The sequence below is a fragment of the Corvus cornix genome, chromosome 17, assembly GCF_000738735.6.
Source record: "Corvus cornix cornix isolate S_Up_H32 chromosome 17, ASM73873v5, whole genome shotgun sequence".
Lineage (NCBI taxonomy): Eukaryota > Metazoa > Chordata > Aves > Passeriformes > Corvidae > Corvus > Corvus cornix.
This window is the reverse complement of record NC_046346.1, coordinates 3,457,139-3,476,335: the sequence shown is the minus strand read 5'-3', so window position 1 is coordinate 3,476,335 and position 19,197 is coordinate 3,457,139. Positions and strand designations below refer to the sequence as shown.

Below are 19,197 nucleotides of genomic sequence, written 5' to 3'. Positions count from 1 at the left end.
CCGCCCGTGCGCGCATTCGCGCCGCTCTTTTGGCTCTCGGGCCGCGCCGTAGCGCTCCCGGGAGAGAGCGGCATTGTGCGGCCTCCGGCCCGCTCCGCGCAGGCGCCGTCCCGCATTCCCCGCCTGGCGGACCCGGACCCGCCGCCGCCGCCGCCGCGTCCCCCCCCTCCCCTCCCGCGGCCGCGCTCCTCCCTCGCCGCGGAGGAGGCGGCGGCCGCCCCCCTTCCCCATCCCCGTCCCCCGGTAAGTCACCGAGAGCGAGGCGGCGGCTCCTCTTCCGTCTCCTCCTCGTCTCCCGCACCGCCCGGGGCTCTCCCGCAGCGCCGTTGCCCGCGCGCGGCGCCGCCGCCGCCGCCTCCCCTCAGGCAGCGCGCGCGGAGCCCGCCCGCTCCCCCTCAGCCCCGGGCCCCTCCGCGCGCGCCCAGCGCGGCCCCCGCCCTCTCCCCCAACCCCCTCCCAACCGCGTGGGGACCCCTCACTTCACACCCCCCACTCCCCAAATTCGGGATTCGCACGGGGAGCTCCCCCCCAGCCCCACCCCCACATTCCAGAGCGAGGGGAGGGCCGGGAGGCTGTTATCGGTACCGCGTGCGTGCAGGCGGGGGATGCGCTGGGAGCCCCCCGGGCATGGAGCCCCCCGGCCCCGGGACCGATGCTGCGAGGTTTGGCAGCGCGCTGCGTGCTCGCCCGAGTTCCCAGACGAGTTCCAGATGAAAAGGAGCAGGATCGGCGTTAGGAAAGTTTATTTTCTTGTGGTGGCCCCCAGGTTGCCCGGGGAGGGCGTGGAGTGTCCCTGCGTGGAGATGGTCAGGAACAGTCTGGATGCGATCCTGTGCCATGTGCTCTGGGATGAGCCTGCTGGAGCAGATGAGCCGCTGTGCTCCCTTCCAGCCTGGCCCATTCTGGGATCTCCCCACACCGAGCACAGCCGGCAGGCAACTGGTAGCGCCCTGCTCTGCACCCTCTGGGAAGGAGATGCTTGGAATGCCAGTGGATCCTGAGAGCGATCGCTCTCGTTCCCCCGAATGTGCTGCCACCAGCAAAAGGAGCTGCGATGTGGCAAATGCACTTAGAAGGCAAATCCTGACATTGTGAGCTGGGGGTGATTCTGTTCCTGAGCTGAAGTGTGGCTGAGCTGCAGTGGAGATTTGTTCCCTCTGCAGCATCAGCCCCGATTACAGAATCCTGGCACTGCACTCCATCAGGTCTTGTTACGGAAAGCGAGTCTGATCCAAGAGAGAGGCTGATCCAAGGCTGCTGCCAGTCAGGGGGAAGTCTCGGGTGGAGTAGGGTATGGTTTGATGCTCAGACCTTTCAGCAGGGAAATATGACACCAAAATATTTGCATTTTGAGGTGAAAGGAATCTAGTCAGGTCTTAAGCTTTGCAAATGCCGGTTATTTTTTGCATTCTTTACCTTAGTAAATTAAAATAGAAAGGCCTTGGACTGTTCCTTCCGTCTTCCATACAAACTGCTGCATTTACCCTGTACTAAGTACTTGTTAGAAGTGTTTTGGGGTCTGTGATATGAAAACCCTGCCACACCTCAAAGCTATTGTGCTGTATTTCTGTTTGGAAAAAGCTTTCCAAGAAGTGATCAAAGGCCGTGGCTTGAGTTCTTGGTCTTGTACATAAGTAGGTCTGAAGGCCTAAAATACTGCTGTATTACTCAACAGATAATAAATAGGGGTTTTCATACTGGTTTCTGGCAACCTGCACTTCGACCAATCTCACTTTTGTGCATGCTGAGAATCTTTTTGACAGCTAATGAGAATATTTTGTTTTTCTTCCAGGTTTTCCTTTCAGCGCGGTTCTCCTCTCGGTGGCAAGAGCTGCCTTTTGAAGCAGCACATTCATTCTCTCCTTCAAGCACCCATAAGTCTCATTTGCCAGCTCCAGAACCATGGCAACAGAAGAAAAGAAGCCAGATGCAGAATCCACCAAAACACAATCTACTCCTTCCTCCTCGACCAATCAGAGCAAGGTGTGTGTGGGGCTCCAAAAAAATATCCCTGTAAAAACACCTGGAACTACCTCAACACTGAGCAGCCAGGCCAGAATCAGGGATTTGGATTCTCCTGCAGATTAAGATCTTTTCCATGTGTCTGCTTCTGCTGGTGTCTTATGCTGAGGGTTTTATGGGAAAAGGGGATGGACTGCAGGCTCTGCTGTAATGCTAAGGGGTTTGGGGAAGTTCTCACTGGTGAAATACTTCTTGTCATTTTGAGCATGACAAAGGCTGGCTGTTTGTATCCTTGGAATGCCTGGAGGTGGCTGGAGAATTGCTGAATCTGTAGTTGTGGAGTGGGGAAACAATTATTCAGGTTCTTTAAAGCCTGAAGATGTTCAAAGGAGGTATTATTGTCTAACCATGAAGCTTTTTCAAAGAGTGGAAAAGGGCAGAAGTGGGATTTTAGGGGCATGGAGGAATTGGTCCGTGGTTTAATTCATGATCAGGGCAAAAATGCAAACACTTAAAAGCACTGCACAGATCAATATCGAGAGTGTTACTTGGAAGTGCCAGGCACTTTGTGGCTGGGCTGTTGGATTATTCTCACCTGTTTGTTACTGCCTTGGATGAAATTCATCTCAAGGGTGACTTGGTGTTGTGCTTGAAACAGTCAGGCCCCAGACTGAAAGGTTGTTTGGTTGGTTTGGGTGTTTTTTGGAGGGGACTGGGAATGTGAACGCTGGAATCTTCGTTAGGGTGAACACCCATGTGGTCCATTCCTCTGTACTGATCAGAGCTGGCCACTGAGGTACTAAATTTGGAATTTAACTCATTTATACATATTTTTTTCTTACAGCCTGCCCCAGTAAAGCCAAACTATGCTCTCAAGTTCACGTTAGCAGGACACACAAAGGCAGTGTCATCAGTCAAGTTTAGTCCTAACGGAGAGTGGCTTGCCAGCTCCTGTAAGTATTGCTTGCTTTTATCTCATTTCAAACACAAATGTGGGCCTTGCAGAAGGGCCTGACTGCAGTGCTACCTCCATCAGGGACAGGAGGGGTGTCACGTCACAGTTTTTCTTGAAAGAGTGATACCAAAGCTGTCACTGTTTGAGATAATTTAATTTCTGTTACTTTGAGTACTGGGTCTTTGCATTGCCAGGAGAACCGTCACCTGTTCAGCTTTCTTTACTGAGCAAATGGGCAAAAACCAATGCAGGGTTCTTTCCTTGTGCTTTTCTGTATCACTAACAGCTTAAGCTTGTAAATTAAACTTTGTGTACAGTATCTGCAGGCCAAACTTTCCTCCGGGAAATGCGGAAAGTGCTCCTGGGCTGCAGAGTTGGACACACAGGGCTGGCCAGTGCTCTGTGCTGTGTGTCTGTGGTGGTTGGCAGTCAGAGGCTTTGATTACTCCAGTGAAGTGCAGAAGGTTGTTATAGATAATGTTTCACTTCTTGCTCTCTTAAGTGATAGAACAAGTCCCCTTCCTGCCAGCTTTGGTATTTCATAAGAGTTTTTTTGGTCTTCAGCACTTCCTGACAGCTTTGCCTTGAAAATGTGTTTCTGTGACTGTCAGTGATCCAGGGAGGATCCACGTGTAAGGAAAGGCCAGTTGGAAATTGTTGACTGTGATGGTGATGGCCACTGGAACATCTTCCAGACGTGGGAATTAACTTGGGGCTTAACTGCAAACAGACTCAATAGGATCAGTGTGCTGTGCCATATAAATGGTTACAGTGTCCCCATCAGAGTCCCCCTCCCCTCTCCCCTGAACATGTTTTCCAAACTCTGTATCTGGCAAACGCCAACTTTTTTCTCTGGCTTGTTTTGCAAGTTACCATGGATAATATGTTGGGGTTTCTGCAGGCATTCATTCAGTCCAGCTTGTGGTGTAATTATTGTTCTTTTTGGGGCAAAAGCCTTTCAAGCATTCCCGTGGACCAGCACTACTTTTACAACTAGCAATCTAAAACAAAAGTAGAAACCCAAGTTGTCATGAGAGAAACTAAAGCTGCTGGAGTCTCTCTGCATTCCAGGCAGCTTATGTAACCTCAGCTGCTGCAGAGTGCTGTGTAGGAAGCTGTTCTTCACCAGTTCCATATCACCTTCTTCCCTGAGGTCTGCCTGGGGAGGGAGAACTGCCCAGGGTCTGCAGAGACACAGTGAACTTATTTCCTTCCACCTGGAAGGGACAGCTCTGCTAGTGCTGTTAATTAATCTCTGAACTGGCACATTCTTTTCCAGCTGCTGACAAACTCATTAAAATTTGGGGAGCGTATGATGGCAAGTTTGAGAAAACAATATCTGGTCATAAGCTGGTAAGTACCAGGTGATTACTGTGGGAATTTACCTGGGAAGAATTTTGCTTTCTTTTTCCTAATTCAGAAATTTCCATTCTTGGTTAGTTTTACTTGTGCAGAAGGTTTGTTCTTCAGTCTTACTTTGTAGTTTTTTGTTTATACAGCCCAGTGCAACAGCCTGGAATTGCTGGAGTAATATCGGGGCAGGCTGGGAATATGGGTGGAGTGCAAGCTGATGATGGAACACCTGCATTCCCACTGCCCAGCCAGCTTGCTGTGTCCCTGCATTTCAGGAGAACCCACCTCAGACACAGGGCAGAACATTCTTGGGTGAAAATCCCTATGAATTCTGACACTGTATCCTGTTCCATCTTTCCTTTGTATAAGGAACAAAACACTTGCCTTTTAAGGAAATTAAATTTTTCTTGTGGGTTTGCCTACATAAACACAACACTTACTCATTCTGCAAAGTTCTAAAGAAAACAAAAGACTCCCAAGCCCTTTGGTTTTCTTTTTTTTTAAAGTTTCTTCCATGCTGAAGTTTCATGAGCAAAAATGAAGATTTATCAAAAGAAAAGCCACTGGAATATTCTCCAGCCTCTGGGGACTTGGACTGTAAAGAGCAGCCATTTGTCATGAAGAAAAGCCACTTACTCAGATTAATTTATTAACATTCTATTTAGGAATTCTAACAGAGGGGTTTGGTGGCCACAGTAAGAACTGTGTGAACAAGCTGCTGATGTTCTCAGAGTCTGTGGCTCAGCTTAAAATGAACACGTGCCAGATGAGCTCTTAGCCCAGCGAAATCATTGAATTCCTGACTCTCAGTGCTGAATTTTCATTCAAGCTTCAGCTGGGAATGTAATCTGCAGTCTGGGTTTTCCACTTTTCTGTGTGGCTGAACAAACAGAGCTGAGAAGAGAATTGTTTTCCTTTTGTTTTAGGGGATCTCTGATGTTGCTTGGTCATCAGATTCCAACCTCCTTGTCTCTGCCTCTGATGATAAAACTCTCAAAATATGGGATGTAAGCTCGGTAAGGGCAGGAACTATTATTTATTTACCTTCCTTTTCTCCTATATTGGCTTCTTGTTCCTGCTTTGTGTTCCTGCTTATAACAAGCTGGTGAATGGGCTGTGAGGATGAATGAATTGTGCTGTCTGCTCTTGGAAAGAGTGGAATGCTTGTGGGTACCACGAGGAGCCTGTTTAGTGCTCTGAGAGAGCACTAAAGCCTGATGATGGAGATAGAACCACAGCAAAAAGCCTCTCACATGAAACCTTTTTGTACCATAGCCACACTTATTTCTGCTTTTTCCCCCTTTCTCTGATGACAGAGAGGACTTGATAATTTTGGTTGAGTTTTGATTAGGGGTATTAAATTGTTTGGGTCCTCCTGTGCTGCCCAAACAGTTTGCACCTTGTCTGCAAACATGAAAAATGTTTCTTTCTTTCCTGTTTTGTTGCAGCTGGCCCTCTGCCCATCTAAATCTGGGGTTAGAGATGGTTTCTTTCTGTGCTGCACAGTGATTAACCTTAATGTGGTCTCTCTGGATGCTTTTATGGTGCTGGGTGATGCTGTGTATTTAACTCTGCTGAATTTTATTTCAGGGTAAGTGCTTAAAGACATTGAAAGGGCACAGTAACTACGTTTTCTGCTGCAATTTCAACCCTCAGTCAAACCTCATCGTTTCTGGCTCAGTGAGTGATTTTATGTTTTTTTTTCCTTTGTGGGAAGCAAGCACTGCACACTCTGTCACTCGTCACTAAAGGGACAGACAGGTTCTTTAGGGATCCTTGGCAGAATGATGATGGCATTAAATCATGGTTACAATTACAGCTTTATTTTCTTAACAGATTATTATGATTAGTGTAGCATGCTAATTTATGATTAGAGTGACACAGAATTTCTGCAAGCAGGATTGATGTAGTACAATTTATAAGTAGTGAATACAGAATTCATAATACAACTTATGGTTTCTAATCACCTGGATTCTGACTTACCTAAAGGATGACTTCTAATCACCTCTCCCTCTGCAGATTGGGTCAGATCATGGTTTGAAAACAGTATTAAATGAAAGAATATGAATCACACAGTCTGTTTCAATTGTGTTTTCCCTCACAAACACAGCTTGTAGTCAGGTGAGCTGTGCATCACCCCTGCTGTGCTTGCTTGGGGAAAAGCCCTTAATCCATCCTCAGCGTGCAGGTGTCCTACACGGAGACAAGGAATTCAGGGAGGTGTTCCCAGACTGCTGGTTGTGTCCTGGGCTTTCTGACCCAGCTGGGACAAGGCTCATGCTGTAGCCAAGCTATACCACCCTGAATGCCTCAAACAGGTGCTTCACCAAACCCCCTTGTGCCTCTTTTCCCTCTCCAGTTTGACGAAAGCGTGAGGATATGGGATGTGAAAACAGGGAAGTGCCTCAAGACGTTGCCTGCTCACTCTGACCCAGTTTCAGCTGTAAGTCCCTCCTGATCAGTGAACACTAAAAGGCTTGTTTTGTTTAGCAGAGCTCCTCTCCTGTCCCTGTTGAGGAGAGGGTTTGTGCTCTGTTACCAAACCAGCCTTACACAGCGTCCAGGCTGCGCTGTGGTTGTTGCTGGTTTGCTCAGTGGGAATGAAATGAGTGGTGCTTTCTCTAAGATCAGTGTGGGTTTTGGTCCTGGGTGTAGATGTGAATAGAGCAGAGGTGTGCCAGTCATGCCTGAGTGTCATTCTGGGACACAGATTTGTGGCACTTGATGCTCAGAGAGCAATCAGTGTTTCCCTTGTTTTAAATCTCATTTAATAGGAGAAACGAGCTTGGAATACGCCAATATCCATTGGGATTAAGGAAAACCAGAAGGTGTTTAACTCTTAATGTCTTTAAAATGAAGAACACTGAGAAAAATCTGAGCCTCACGAGCTGTGGCTGTTCTAACATGGTTGTTCTGCCGTGTGTAATAGATATTTCACACTTAATGTCTCTTAATAGTAATAATTCTTTAAAATAGCAGAAAAATGACCTTAAAACATATAAGGGGCTATATGAGAGGTTCTATTCCATGCCCTTACAATAATAAGGTTCTGTCCCAGGTTTGATACTGCTAATGCTGTCTGAACAGTGTCTGTGTGGTGATGTGTCCTTGGCTTCTGAAGAAACTTGTATTCCACATCAGAAGTGGAAAATAAGGAGCTTAAACATTTGAACTTTATGAGCATCCGTAAAGTTATTAGTTTTGATAATTAATATCAATATTATTGCAGGTGCATTTTAATCGTGATGGATCCCTGATAGTGTCAAGTAGCTATGATGGACTCTGGTAAGTGGTTATTTCTTGTCTGCATCACTCTTCACACCTTTTGCATTCTAAAAATACTTTTTTTTTTTTAAAAAAAACCCTTGTATTTGTAATGTTAAAATGGTAACAAACACTTCAGACTCAATAATAATGATTTTTGTGTGCTTTTAACAGTCGAATCTGGGATACAGCATCAGGCCAGTGCTTGAAAACACTGATTGGTAAGCAGAAACATTTCTTGTCTGGGCTCTATTTTTCAAACAGATACTTTGTGTTTCAGTGAAACTGTTAAAAACGAATGTGAAAAGAAATGCTATCAGTGAGACAACAGAGCTGTGCACCTTGTAACACTGTTTTTAATTTTGCTGTAGATGATGATAACCCTCCTGTGTCTTTTGTGAAGTTCTCACCAAACGGCAAATACATATTAGCTGCAACTTTGGACAAGTAAGTATTAAAAAAAAAAGGAGAAAGCCACACAGAATTTAAATTTGGAGTATCAGATGATGCTTTATTTTGCTCTTTGGCTGCCATAGTAATGATAATACATGACTTCATATATAGTGTATTTTATGGAGGAGAATATGAATGGCATGGCAGTAAAATTGATACTTTGGGGTTAACTAACCCTGCATTCCAAAGCCAGGCTAAAATGATCCATGTAGATTTTTGGAACTCTGGTATGGAGAAACTTTTTTTCTGCTGCTAGGAACTTTTCAGATGGAAAAAAAAAACAAAACCACCAAAACACCCACCCAAGAACTAAAATCTTTGTTTTTCTTTTGTTTTCCAGCACTCTTAAACTTTGGGACTACAGCAAAGGAAAAGTAATTAATTCTCTCTCTCTCTATGTAGACTTAACTAAGCTTTAAGAAAACTTGGATTTTACATGTGATTTTTAAACTTAACCTATGAGTACTACAGAAAAAAAAAGTGTTAATAGCCCTTTAGTGGAGAGGACAAACTTTTAGCAGGGCCTGTTGAAACAGGACAAGGGGTAATGGTTTTAAAATAAAAGAGGGTGGATTCAGATTAGAAAGTTTCCTGTGAGGGTGGGGAGGCCCTGGCACAGGGTGCCCAGAGAAGCTGTGGCTGCCCCTGGGTCCCTGGAAGTGTCCAAGGCCAGGTTGGATGGGGCTTGGAGCAGCCTGGGATAGTGGGAGGTGTCCCTGCCCATGGCAGACCTTCAAAGGTTCCTTCAAACTGAAACCATTCTGTGATTCTCTGACTAAAAATCTCTTTGAAAAGAAAAAAAATGAGAATACTTGCCTTCTGCATAGCCCTGAGACATCAAGTACAGCAATATTTCTGCATTTTTCTCTTCATGAGCAATAAATTGCCTTTGATCTCTTTCACTGTTCTAATGGGACAAATGCAGGGCTTTGTTTTGTGTTCTAGGGCAGAGCTGCCCTCTGCATGCTCCAGATCAGTTGGCAGGGTGGGAAACACAGGCAGATATGTTTAGTCTTTTCTTCCCAGAGAGTTTGTCCTTGACTGAGAAAACTCCCTCCCAGCTGCATTCATGTGGCTCTTCCCTTGCAGTGCCTGAAGACGTACACAGGACACAAAAATGAGAAGTACTGCATATTTGCCAATTTCTCTGTCACTGGTGGAAAGGTTGGTGTTGATTTGATTATTTCTTTTTACTAATGTGCAGTTTTTACTGCTTCTCTCTGTAGATAAAAAGAAGATTTTGGGGCTGGAAACCTCCTTTGGTGGGTGCTGGTTCACAGGTTTCTCTGTCTCTAGGTGGGCCCACTGTCCCATTGCAGATTTCCTGACTTTTCCTCCTCCCTCCTTTCCCATGATAACAATGAAATGTTTATTGAGAAATAGCACTTGGATATGGCTCAGAAAGATTCAGATAATTGTGTTTTCTCTCTGCCCCTCCAGTGGATCGTGTCTGGTTCAGAAGACAACCTGGTTTATATTTGGAACCTTCAGACAAAAGAGATTGTACAGAAACTACAAGGACACACAGGTGAGGGAAGGATCTTGTTTTTATTGAAGTAATATCCCTCATATCAGGCTGAGTGAGGGCTTAGCCTGAGTATTTTCTCTCTGATACTCAGTTTTGACTGTCAGACCCATAAAGCCTTGACTGGCTGAAGCTTAATTGAACCCTGGGAGTTCGCTCCTTTTCATGAAGGGTGTTTATGGGCACTGAAAATGTTTTATTCTCCAGCAGTGAGAACTTTGACATCAGCTTACAAAGGAGATTTGCTTGAGCACAGAACTGGTCAAGATATCTAAGTGTCTCATAACATCAGTGACTTTGAATGGTCTGTTAACACCTTCCAGAGCTCAGCTCCAAAGGATAAGCATTGATGTGGACTGGAAACGTCTGTACATGTGCCTGGCCTTGAGCCATGAGCTGTCACCTGATGGGTACTTCAGTCTGAGTCCTGTAAAAGAGCAGAGTTTTAGCTGAAATCTCGGCGTGCTCAGTCCTTTGCATTGGGCTGCATCCAGTGATTTGGGCTGGATTCCAGTGATTTGGAGTGCAAGGAGGGCAGTGGCAGCAGGGTTTCTTTTTCAAGCTCTAAAGATGAAATGTTACCTAAGAATTGTTGGAAGTATGACAAAAAAACTGACCTGGGTTTTGATTCAGCCATGTCTGACATGATCTGATAAAAGTAAGAACTTGAATCTAGAGAATTCCCACATTTTGGAACTTGTCAAGCACTTTCCTCCTACCCTCAATTCTTTCCTGCTTGTATTTCCTCTCACAGAGGAGCAACAGTTGTAAGATATTTACAAATAACACATTTAATTCTGCTGCAGGGAAATAATAACTTGGCTTTGCTGTTTTAAAACACAGTTGCTAATTTTCAGGTATGCCTGCTATGAACCAGATTTAAATAATTCTATTTTTCTATCCTTTCTTTTTGCTCAGATGTTGTCATCTCCACAGCCTGTCACCCAACAGAAAACATCATCGCGTCAGCGGCACTAGAAAACGACAAAACAATTAAACTGTGGAAGAGTGACTGTTAAACGTTCAAGGATTGCTTTAGAGACTGTCAGGAAAAACAAAATAAAATGTTTTTAAAAAAATTATTAAAAAAAAAAAACACCCATAAATCCAGTTTGGCAGGAAACCTGAAGAATATTTGATGAAGTGGTTTCTGTTAGTCGTGGCCCAAAGAAAACGTCTTAGCTCTGCTAGAGCTGGGCAACGTGGTGGAAAAAAAAAAAAAGATGCAGTGTCTCCTTTTCTTGCCTAATGTTTTGGCAGACAAATGGATGATTCTGACGTCGGGTCAGAAGTCTTGGACACCCCAAAGATACTGTATTTTCTGATGGCATTGCTTCTGGGCACTGTTGCTGCTTAAGGAAGAGCTGCCAGTCTACTTTGTACCAGTAAGTTAAGTCACAAGCCTAGAGATGTGTGGAATTTTTTAAAATATGTCTAATTTTTTTTTTTTTTTAATTTTTAAATTTTTTTTTCCAGAATGTAGGTTCTAGTCTCTTGGGAAGTTTCTGTATTGTTTTAAATAGGAGTACTGCATCTTTAAGGGTGCTTCATTTTAAACACTCAGCTCAAACTTTGTGACCAAATAAAAACCATGCAGTTCCAGATTTCCCTCTTCCTGCCCCTGACTTGACTCCTGTGGTGGAATCTCTTTACCTTCTGTATAGTTGCTTACCTCTTGTTACGTGTGTTTAATAGATGCTGTTCTAGAGCAAAGTTACAGTTCTTCTGTTAACCATTAAAATGAATCCTGCTTGTAGTTGTTCTCAGCATATTTTAATTTTTTTTTTTTTGCCTCTTCTGGTTCTAAAGCCAACTCACAGAACACTGTAAAGTTATTTCAATGTAAAAAGAAACGAACCCAGACTTTTTGTATCTTGGCAATCCATGGTATGAAGCTGTATTGCAAATGGCATGACTCTGTATCTATCTCAGCATTGGTATTTCTTTCCCTTTTTGTCATATCCATGTGGTATTTACACATCCAGAAAAAATACCATGTGCCATAATAAAAAGGTGGGATTTTATGTGTATGTTTGTGGTTACAAGTGTGCTCATGTGAAGTGTCTGTGTCCATGGAAGCTTCCCTTAAAAATATTTTTAGGGGGAAATGTTTTCTGTAGCAGCTCCATCCAGTGAGGGAGGATGAGGAGCAGCAGTGTGGAGAAAAAGAGGAACACGAGTCCACATTTATTTCATGAAGGTAAAAGGATCGAGCTGAAGGTGTCCTCAGCAGAGACAACATTGCTACACCCCCTCCCAGAGAGCTTTAGCCTTGCAGGATGGGCAGGGGTCCAGGATTTACCTTGTGCCAGTTAAGAAATGCAAGTTTTATTGCACCCACAGGGTTCTGCTGCAAGGGGATGTTTTGCTCCTGGTGAAGCAAAACCCATTTTTTTGGTATTGACCTCGTGTGCTTGGTAATAACAGAAAATCAATTACAGTCCAGACCTCTGGAGTGCTGCTCTGAGGCTGCCTTGCTTTGAAACCCTTGGAGAAAAAGAGCTGCAAGATACGAGGCATAGGTTTTCTTTTTAAAATATAAAAATAGAGTTCATGTTGAGCTGCTAAAATGGCTATTAATAATATCACTGCCGTTGGAGGTTTTTCATTACCCCCAGGAAGGGACGCTGCGTCTAGACTTGGTGTCACTGCTAAAATGATCAACTCATGATTTTTTGCAGTCTTGAAGGCCGGTGAAACTCTTCAATGCAAGATGGGGCTGTGCTGCTTTACAGCATGGAGAAGCTGGAATTTTATTCCAGCAAAGCATTTTAATGTTGATTCAGAAATACTTCCTGGCATAGTGCTTCTCCTGTCCCTGCGTGTGAGTGGCTTTGCTGGCACAGCTGTGCTGTCTCTCCCTGCCCCCTGAGCCACAGAGCTGTGGAGAAGAGAGATCAATTTTCTGCTATCACGAAATCTCTTGAACGCAGATAGAAAACCCCTAATGTAAAGGATCTGCTGTAAAGCTGCTCTTCATAAAGGTTGTGTTTAAATCCTTAATATCCCACCTGGGATTAATGCTGCGGCCTATTGGCATGAGCTCTACTTAGCTCTAATTCTGTGCAGCCTGGCATGGCTGTGGTGGTTTCAGGGCCAGGATTAACTCAAGCACAGGTCTGAAAACGAGGATTGTGCACTGGCTGGACGGGCTGCAGTAGGGGAGGTGTAACTTTATGTTAGGTGCGGGCTGAGAGGGGCTGGGGTGCGTTATAGCGTTCTGAGGAATGCCGAGTTATTGCTCTGGGGCTCTGGTGCACCACCAACTTTTAGGCTGAGGCAAAAGGCGAGCTGGGTGACTGAAACAGAGGGTGCTGCTTTTTTTGTTAGGGGTCTCCCGCAAAGAAAACTAGAGGGGAATAAAGGAAAAAACATGGTTAGATGCCACGAAGTAGGTGGCAGTGCCTTAACCGTATGTGTGTTGTATAGGCCACTAGGGCCTCTTCCATCCTTATCAAGGGGAGTGCTAACCTTCTCTCCTTTCATACAACACAAACTCAGCGCCGCGGTCGAGCCTATTTAAACCTCCACTAAGGTATATCTTTTAGGATAGTGTGAGGCAACTTTTCTTCCCATTTTTCTCCTTAATTTGACATTCCTTCCTAATCCCCATAGAATAACTTTTACTATAAGTCTAGATTCCCCTAGAACTCCTAAAAATCTCGATAAAATAGCATAAACGCGCGTTTTCCACTACCCTTTTAATGTATTCATCACTCTCAGCCAATCAGCGCTCAGAAGGCGGAGCTTCTTCTCCTGCCCCGTGACGAGCGGGGTACGGTTTTACTTTGGCCTCGCTGATGGCGGCGGGCGCGCAGGGGTTCGCCGGTTCGAGTCCCGCTCCCGGCGGGGCGGTGCCGCTGGGATGAGCTCACCGCGATGCGCGGCGGACCCGCGGGACGTGCGCAGGGGATTGAGCCGTCCCGCCGGTATCCCGCGGGGTTTGAGCCGTCCCGCCGGTATCCCGCGGGATTGAGGAGTCCCGCCGGGTATCCCGCGGGGTTTGAGCCGTCCCGCCGGTATCCCGCGGGGTTTGAGCCGTCCCGCCGGTATCCCGCGGGGATTGAGCCGTCCCGCCGGTATCCCGCGGGATTGAGCCGTCCCGCCGGTATCCCGCGGGATTTGAGGAGTCCCGCCGGTATCCCGCGGGGTTTGAGCCGTCCCGCCGGTATCCCGCGGGGTTTGAGCCGTCCCACCGGTATCCCGCAGGATTTGAGGAGTCCCGCCGGGTATCCCGCGGGGTTTGAGGAGTCCTGCCGGGTATCCCGCGGGATTGAGGAGTCCTGCCGGTATCCCGCGGGTTTCAGCGGGAGCAGGAGTGCACCGCGGGATGTGCTGGTGGAATCTCCCGCAAGCGGAGCAGCGGGGGAGGAGGGAGCCCATTCCCGACGCGTTCCTGCTACCCCGGAGCTCGCAAATCGCTCCGAGTTTCATCAGAGCTAATGACGAGTTACAAGATGTGGGAACAGTGGAAGAGGTTGGGTGGGTTTTTTCCCCTTTTCTTAAAGCCTTTCTCTTCGGCATCCCAAGGGGGTAAAACCAAACATCTCGCTAAATCAGCACTGCAACGCCTCAAACCTGCCGGGGGAGCTGATGTTCCCACCGGGATTACCCTCCCAGCATCCCGCCGCAGGTCCCACCGATGCCACCACAAGGCATCGCTCCATCCCTCGACCCCTGCGACTCTCCCAGACCTTCCCGCTGGATTCCCGGCGGGAAGGACCAGGCGGTGCCGCGTGTGGCTGGCGGAGGAGCAGCTTTTCCGGATGAGGCTGCGGATCCAGGTGCAGCGCCCAGGGGTTTGTGTGGCCCCGGCCCCGCCAGATGTGCACATCTGCTTTATCACAGACTCACAGAACAGCTTGGGGTGGAAGGGACCTTACAGCTCATCCCATTCCAACCCCCTGCCATGGGCAGGGACGCCTTCCACGATCCCAGGTTGCTCCAAGCCCTGTCCAACCTGGCCTTGGACACTGCCAGGGATGCTGCATCACTGCCACAGAGCCCAGGCTGCTCCTGGATGCCCCTTCCAGATAAGTGATGAGTTTATTAAGGGATTAAAAGTTAGTTTCCCCTCCTTATTGAATGCTCTGATTTATGCATGCGTTTAAATCAATCCCATTTCCTGCCTTTTATCCCTTCTCCCCCAGGCTTTCAGGCTTTACTGTGTCAGACGTTTGCTACAATCACATTGTTTCGAGGCAAGCGAGACGCCATGGGTGGTTTAAGGGATTTGAATCCTTGAGCTGCATTACTTGGGCACTTCTCCCAGGTGCCAGCTGCCCCTCCTGAGCTGTAGCTGCCCCTCCTTCCAGCAGCTAGTGCTGCCTCCCGGTGAAATATGAACCAGCATCCCTGCTAATGAAGATGCTGTTGGAGATCAGGTACAAACGTGCCTGGCTGGGAGCTCTGTCTGGCACAGGAGGTGCCTGGTGGGCTGGGGTGCCCAGGGTGGAGGATTTCAGGTGCTGCTAGCAGGCAGTTGCTGGATGAGCCACATAAGCAGCTTATTTTGTCATTTTAATTTTTTAATCCTGTGCATTCGGTTGCGCTCTCTTATTAGTAAGCATTAGCTCTCCGAGTCCCATTAGCTGCACTGAGAGCTGGGGCTTTGCTTGTGGGGACAGCGCTGGAGGAGCCAACAGGGGGTGGGGAGGCCTCATCCTGCAGCTGGTGACATCTGTGGTGTCCCATGTGGCTGTGGGTCTGACCCTGGCCCTGTAGAGCCATCACTGCTCAGTCCTTTCCTCTGCTGTCCCCCTGTCCCCTTCCCAACCTCTTGGCAGCCCCAGCTCCCTCCAGAGCTGATCCAAGCCTGGGGCTGGCTCTGTTTGGTCTCTCCCTGCATTATTAAAGCAACTATTTTCTCGTGTGTAAATAAGCAGATTACATTCAAACCCTCTTCCCTCTCCTTCAGGTTTTCCCCTTAACCCCAGGGCCATCCCCAGAGCTGTACTTTGTTAGAGGATCTCAAGTCTCAGATTTAAAATTAGTTGACTGCTTCTCTTTAATAAAATTATTCCTGCCCTCTTTAAATAGCACAATATGTCACAGAAAGCCGGTGGGTCCGTTCATGAAGATGAGGCAGCTCAGAGAGGAAAAAGAGACGGGGGGGAAAAAAAGAGTAAAACCATACATCTCCCCAAACCCCTTCTGCCTAATCCAACCGAATTAGAGGATTTCGAAGTGGATTTAAAACTAAATCTTGATTAGGGAGAATTTCTCTCCAAGAGCTGCTGCACGGTGGTATTAATGGGAAGTGATCGTGGACAGAGGAAATAGGACAGAAATAACCGAGGGTAGCACATACGCACTCAGGTCTGTGCATGAACTGAAAGAGTCGGGGAATTTCTCCAGAGGAAAAGGGAGAAATTAAGCATTGACATAAGGAGCCTGGGTGCCAGGGGCTGGCTGGGCAAGCGGGGAGCAGCCAGATCCCTGCTGCACCGACGGCACCTCCCTGAATCTCGCTGGAAGGGCTTCCAGGTGAGAAGGACGCGCCGAGGACAAGGACGGCCGGGGTGAAGAGCCGGGAGGAGAGGAGGTCCCAGCCCGCTCCCCCAGACCCCCGTGTCCACCCTGTGAGCTCTGAGTGACCCCAGGAGCTGCTCCCCATGCTCTGCGGACACATGCCCGGAGGTGCCCATGGGATCCTGTCTCTGCTGACCGTGGTGTTTGTCCTGCCAGAGGGTAAGTGCTGCTCTCCCCGGGGTGCGGGTGTGCCTTGGAGTCGCGGTTTGCATCCTCCCTAAACCCGGGTTGCTCAGGTGTGGTTTAGCCTCGGGATGAATTTGGGGGCTCTCCCGCCCCAAGCCATGCAGCTGTGTGCTGGTGGTTTTAGGATGGAGGTGATGTTACCGTGTTTTGTACAAAAGGGCGGTGCGCCAGGATTTGGAATCCCCTGGGCTCCTCTTCCGTGATTTGGCTGGGGCAGGGACTCCTATAGCTCTGCCTGGCTGTGTGGGGGTGCTCATCCCTCCCAAAAACCCCATGAGAGCACAGGAGGGCTCGGGAAGGGCTCTGGGTCAGTGTTCAGATGTGAGGAAAGGTAATGGCAGCAACCTGGTTAATCAACGGAGGTTGCCTTAACCTCCACAACAGAGGTGGATGCTGTAAATTAATATCCTTTGAAGGCTTTTTTAAGGTTTTTTAAGAAACCTGAGAAATGGCTTAATTCCCATTGTGGCAATTTTCAGACACAGTCGCTGACCCCGGAGGGAGAGGCTGAGCTGCCGCCAGTGCAAAGCCCTGGGGACACACTGAGGCCACTGGCCCGCGGTCACAGGCACGGTGGCTCTCGGTGCTCTGAAGGAGGATTTCCCTTCTGTTTCTGTGCTGCTTTGCCTTCCTGATAGACCCTGTGATTACATCAGGACTGCGTCCAGGGGAGAAAACCAAACGACGCTGATAAACCCATCCCTCAGGAGCAAATACAGACACAGCTAAACTGAAGAAATTTGGTGAAAAAAGGAAAAGCTGCTGCTGAGCGCGACTGAGAGCCCTGACTCGGTGGTGTCTGTGGTTGTGAGGTTTCACCTACTCTTTACACCCCCTGTTTCAAAGCTCCCTTGTTCCCACAGTTTGATCCCAGCTCAAATCTCCGGCTAATCTCTGATTTCGCACTGACCTCTAGCGGGAGATGAGTCTGTATTTTTGGGCCCACTGGGTAAACAAGTGACGGGCAGCTCCGGGCTCTGGCTTAATGCGTCTTGGCAAGGCAGGGAGCGCTGCGAAGCCGTCGGTAGAGAGTAGCTCGGAACGAGTTGAAGTCTTTTCCCCCCTGGAAAAATCCAGCCGTGTTTCTCCTCGTTCTTGTTTAGTGTCTGGACTCCAGTGCTATGGCTGCAACATCGTGGTTGGCACCAAAAACGTGGACATGGGGTGCTCCAACCCCGAGGTGATCACCTGCTCCCAGTCCCACCAGGGCTTCAAGCACCGGTTCTGCATTAAAACAGAGAGCGGTGAGTCCGCCCCTGGGCCCGGGGGTGCAGGGGCTGCTCGAGCCTCTGTTCACCCCCAAACCCAACCTTGCAGCCCCCGAGCAGGGCCTGTCCCCTGTGCCAGGCTGTCACAGCACCCCCTCCACCCTGCCCGTCCCCCTGACGTCCCGCCCTGTGCTTGCTTTGCAGTGGTCCTGGGCATCCTGCTGACCAGCGGCTGTGCCACCTCCCGCCACTGCCAGCAGCAGGAGCTGCCGGGGGTCCGCATCCACTGCTGCGATACCGACCTGTGCAACAACTCCCCCAGAGCCCCCGGCCGCCCCCGGCCACCTCCTGCTGCCCTGCGTCCTCGCCGCCCTGCTCCTCTCCTGAGCCCCGCGGGCCGGGGGGATGCGGGATCCTCGTGGGATGGGTGCTGGCAGCAGGGGTGCCCCCATCGCTGCTCCTGCGGGTGGGCAGGACGCGCTGCTCTCCCCCCTCCTCAATAAAAGGTGCCCAACGCTGTGCCCTGGGAAGGTCTCGGTGATGCCCGGCCGCAGCGCTGCAGCCCGGGGAGGACGGGGATGCTCCGCGGGGCTGGGGGTACCGGCAGCAGCCCTGGGCAGGGGGAACACAGAGCCGGGGGATCTGCCCACGTCCCGCGGGGATCGGGAGCGCGGCCGAGCCCCTCTCTTCCCACGAGAGGGCATCCGCGACCCTCGCTCCGCATCGCGGCCGCTGCGGGGGCTTCGCGGTTCAGGGATGGAGCACCCTCGCAGGGCAGCATCCCCGGCGCTGGGATGGGCGCTGGGCTGGGGGACAGAGGCCCGCGTGAAACCAGCGGGTTTTTTCCGACATTTTCCCCAGCAGAAGAGGCCAAACGGGAGCTTTAACAGGAAAAATCCCATCCCGTGAGGATCGGAGTCCCGGTGGCTGCTCCAAGGTCATCGCGGGGGTTTGCGGCAGAGCTGGGAATTAAACGCATCTGTCTCAAGAGCCAGCCCTGTGCTTTTATCACCAGGGAAACAGCATAAACCTCGCTGTGAGAAAGGGATGAAATATTTTTATTCCATTCTTTTTTTTTTCTTCAGATGAAAAAAATAATAATGCAAAAGACCTTTTCCATGCAAAACATCAGCTTTTGATGACATTTCTCAGATGTGTGTCAGAAAACAAGCCAAAACTCTACTAAAAATATTATCTGAGGCACCTTCCCAACAGAAGCATCTTGGGACTGATACAAAACAAGTTCAGATGCTGAAGATTCAAAATAAAAGGAAATCAGAAAACAAATCCCGTAAGAAAAACGACAAGAGCAGCAACACTAGCCAATCCCCCCTCTTTCCCCTTAAAATGTTCCCTATGATTTTCAGGGGAGCAGGAAACGTTTCCTTGGCAGCTGGAGTTATTCTGGCTACTGGTTATTTATCTGCCTGTGCTGAGCTCTCGCAAAACCTCCCCACATCAGCCCTCTCCAGTGTAAATTCCCATTGATCCGCCGAGGATCGGGATGGGGCAGAGCTGGTGGCTGGAGGACGGGGATGGGCAGAGTTGGTGGCTGGAGGATGGGGATGGGGCAGAGCTGATGGCCGGGGGTGCTGCTGTGGCAGCTTTGCCACCCAGCAGCGTTTTTGGGGAGAAGCGAGGGGCAAGGAGCTGCCGTGGTGCCTCCATCGCTCCATCCCGGTCCCCTCCCCTCGGTTCCCGGGGCGGGCGATGCTGCTGGCCCCGCTCTGCCCCCTCGCCCGGCCCGAGCCATCCATCTT

General features: G+C 48.9%; 2 protein-coding genes and 1 non-coding gene across 3 annotated transcripts in view; 1 reads left to right on the top strand and 2 right to left on the bottom strand.

Moving 5' to 3' along the window:
* The window catches only part of BRD3 (bromodomain containing 3), a 44,375-nt gene extending 44,045 nt beyond the window's left edge, over nucleotides 1-330 (bottom strand). Inside the window, exon 1 of the mRNA XM_039561458.1 lies at nucleotides 253-330. The gene's annotated coding sequence lies outside the window, so the exon portion shown is untranslated. The remainder of the gene's footprint in view (nucleotides 1-252) is intronic.
* Nucleotides 153-11,542, top strand: WDR5 (WD repeat domain 5). The gene is made up of 14 exons (XM_039561459.1): nucleotides 153-243; nucleotides 1,793-1,983; nucleotides 2,807-2,915; nucleotides 4,197-4,270; nucleotides 5,197-5,286; nucleotides 5,861-5,950; nucleotides 6,630-6,713; nucleotides 7,500-7,555; nucleotides 7,709-7,755; nucleotides 7,906-7,981; nucleotides 8,328-8,361; nucleotides 9,077-9,151; nucleotides 9,428-9,515; nucleotides 10,431-11,542. Exons 2-14 carry the CDS (start codon nucleotides 1,903-1,905, stop codon nucleotides 10,529-10,531), a joined length of 1,005 nt encoding a protein of 334 aa, XP_039417393.1. The 5' UTR covers nucleotides 153-243; nucleotides 1,793-1,902; the 3' UTR covers nucleotides 10,532-11,542.
* Nucleotides 11,543-12,877: 1,335 nt separating this feature from the next.
* LOC120410931 lies at nucleotides 12,878-13,005 on the bottom strand. The gene has a single exon (XR_005603284.1). It is a non-coding gene; the product is annotated as a U6atac minor spliceosomal RNA (small nuclear RNA).
* Nucleotides 13,006-19,197: the final 6,192 nt, after the last annotated feature.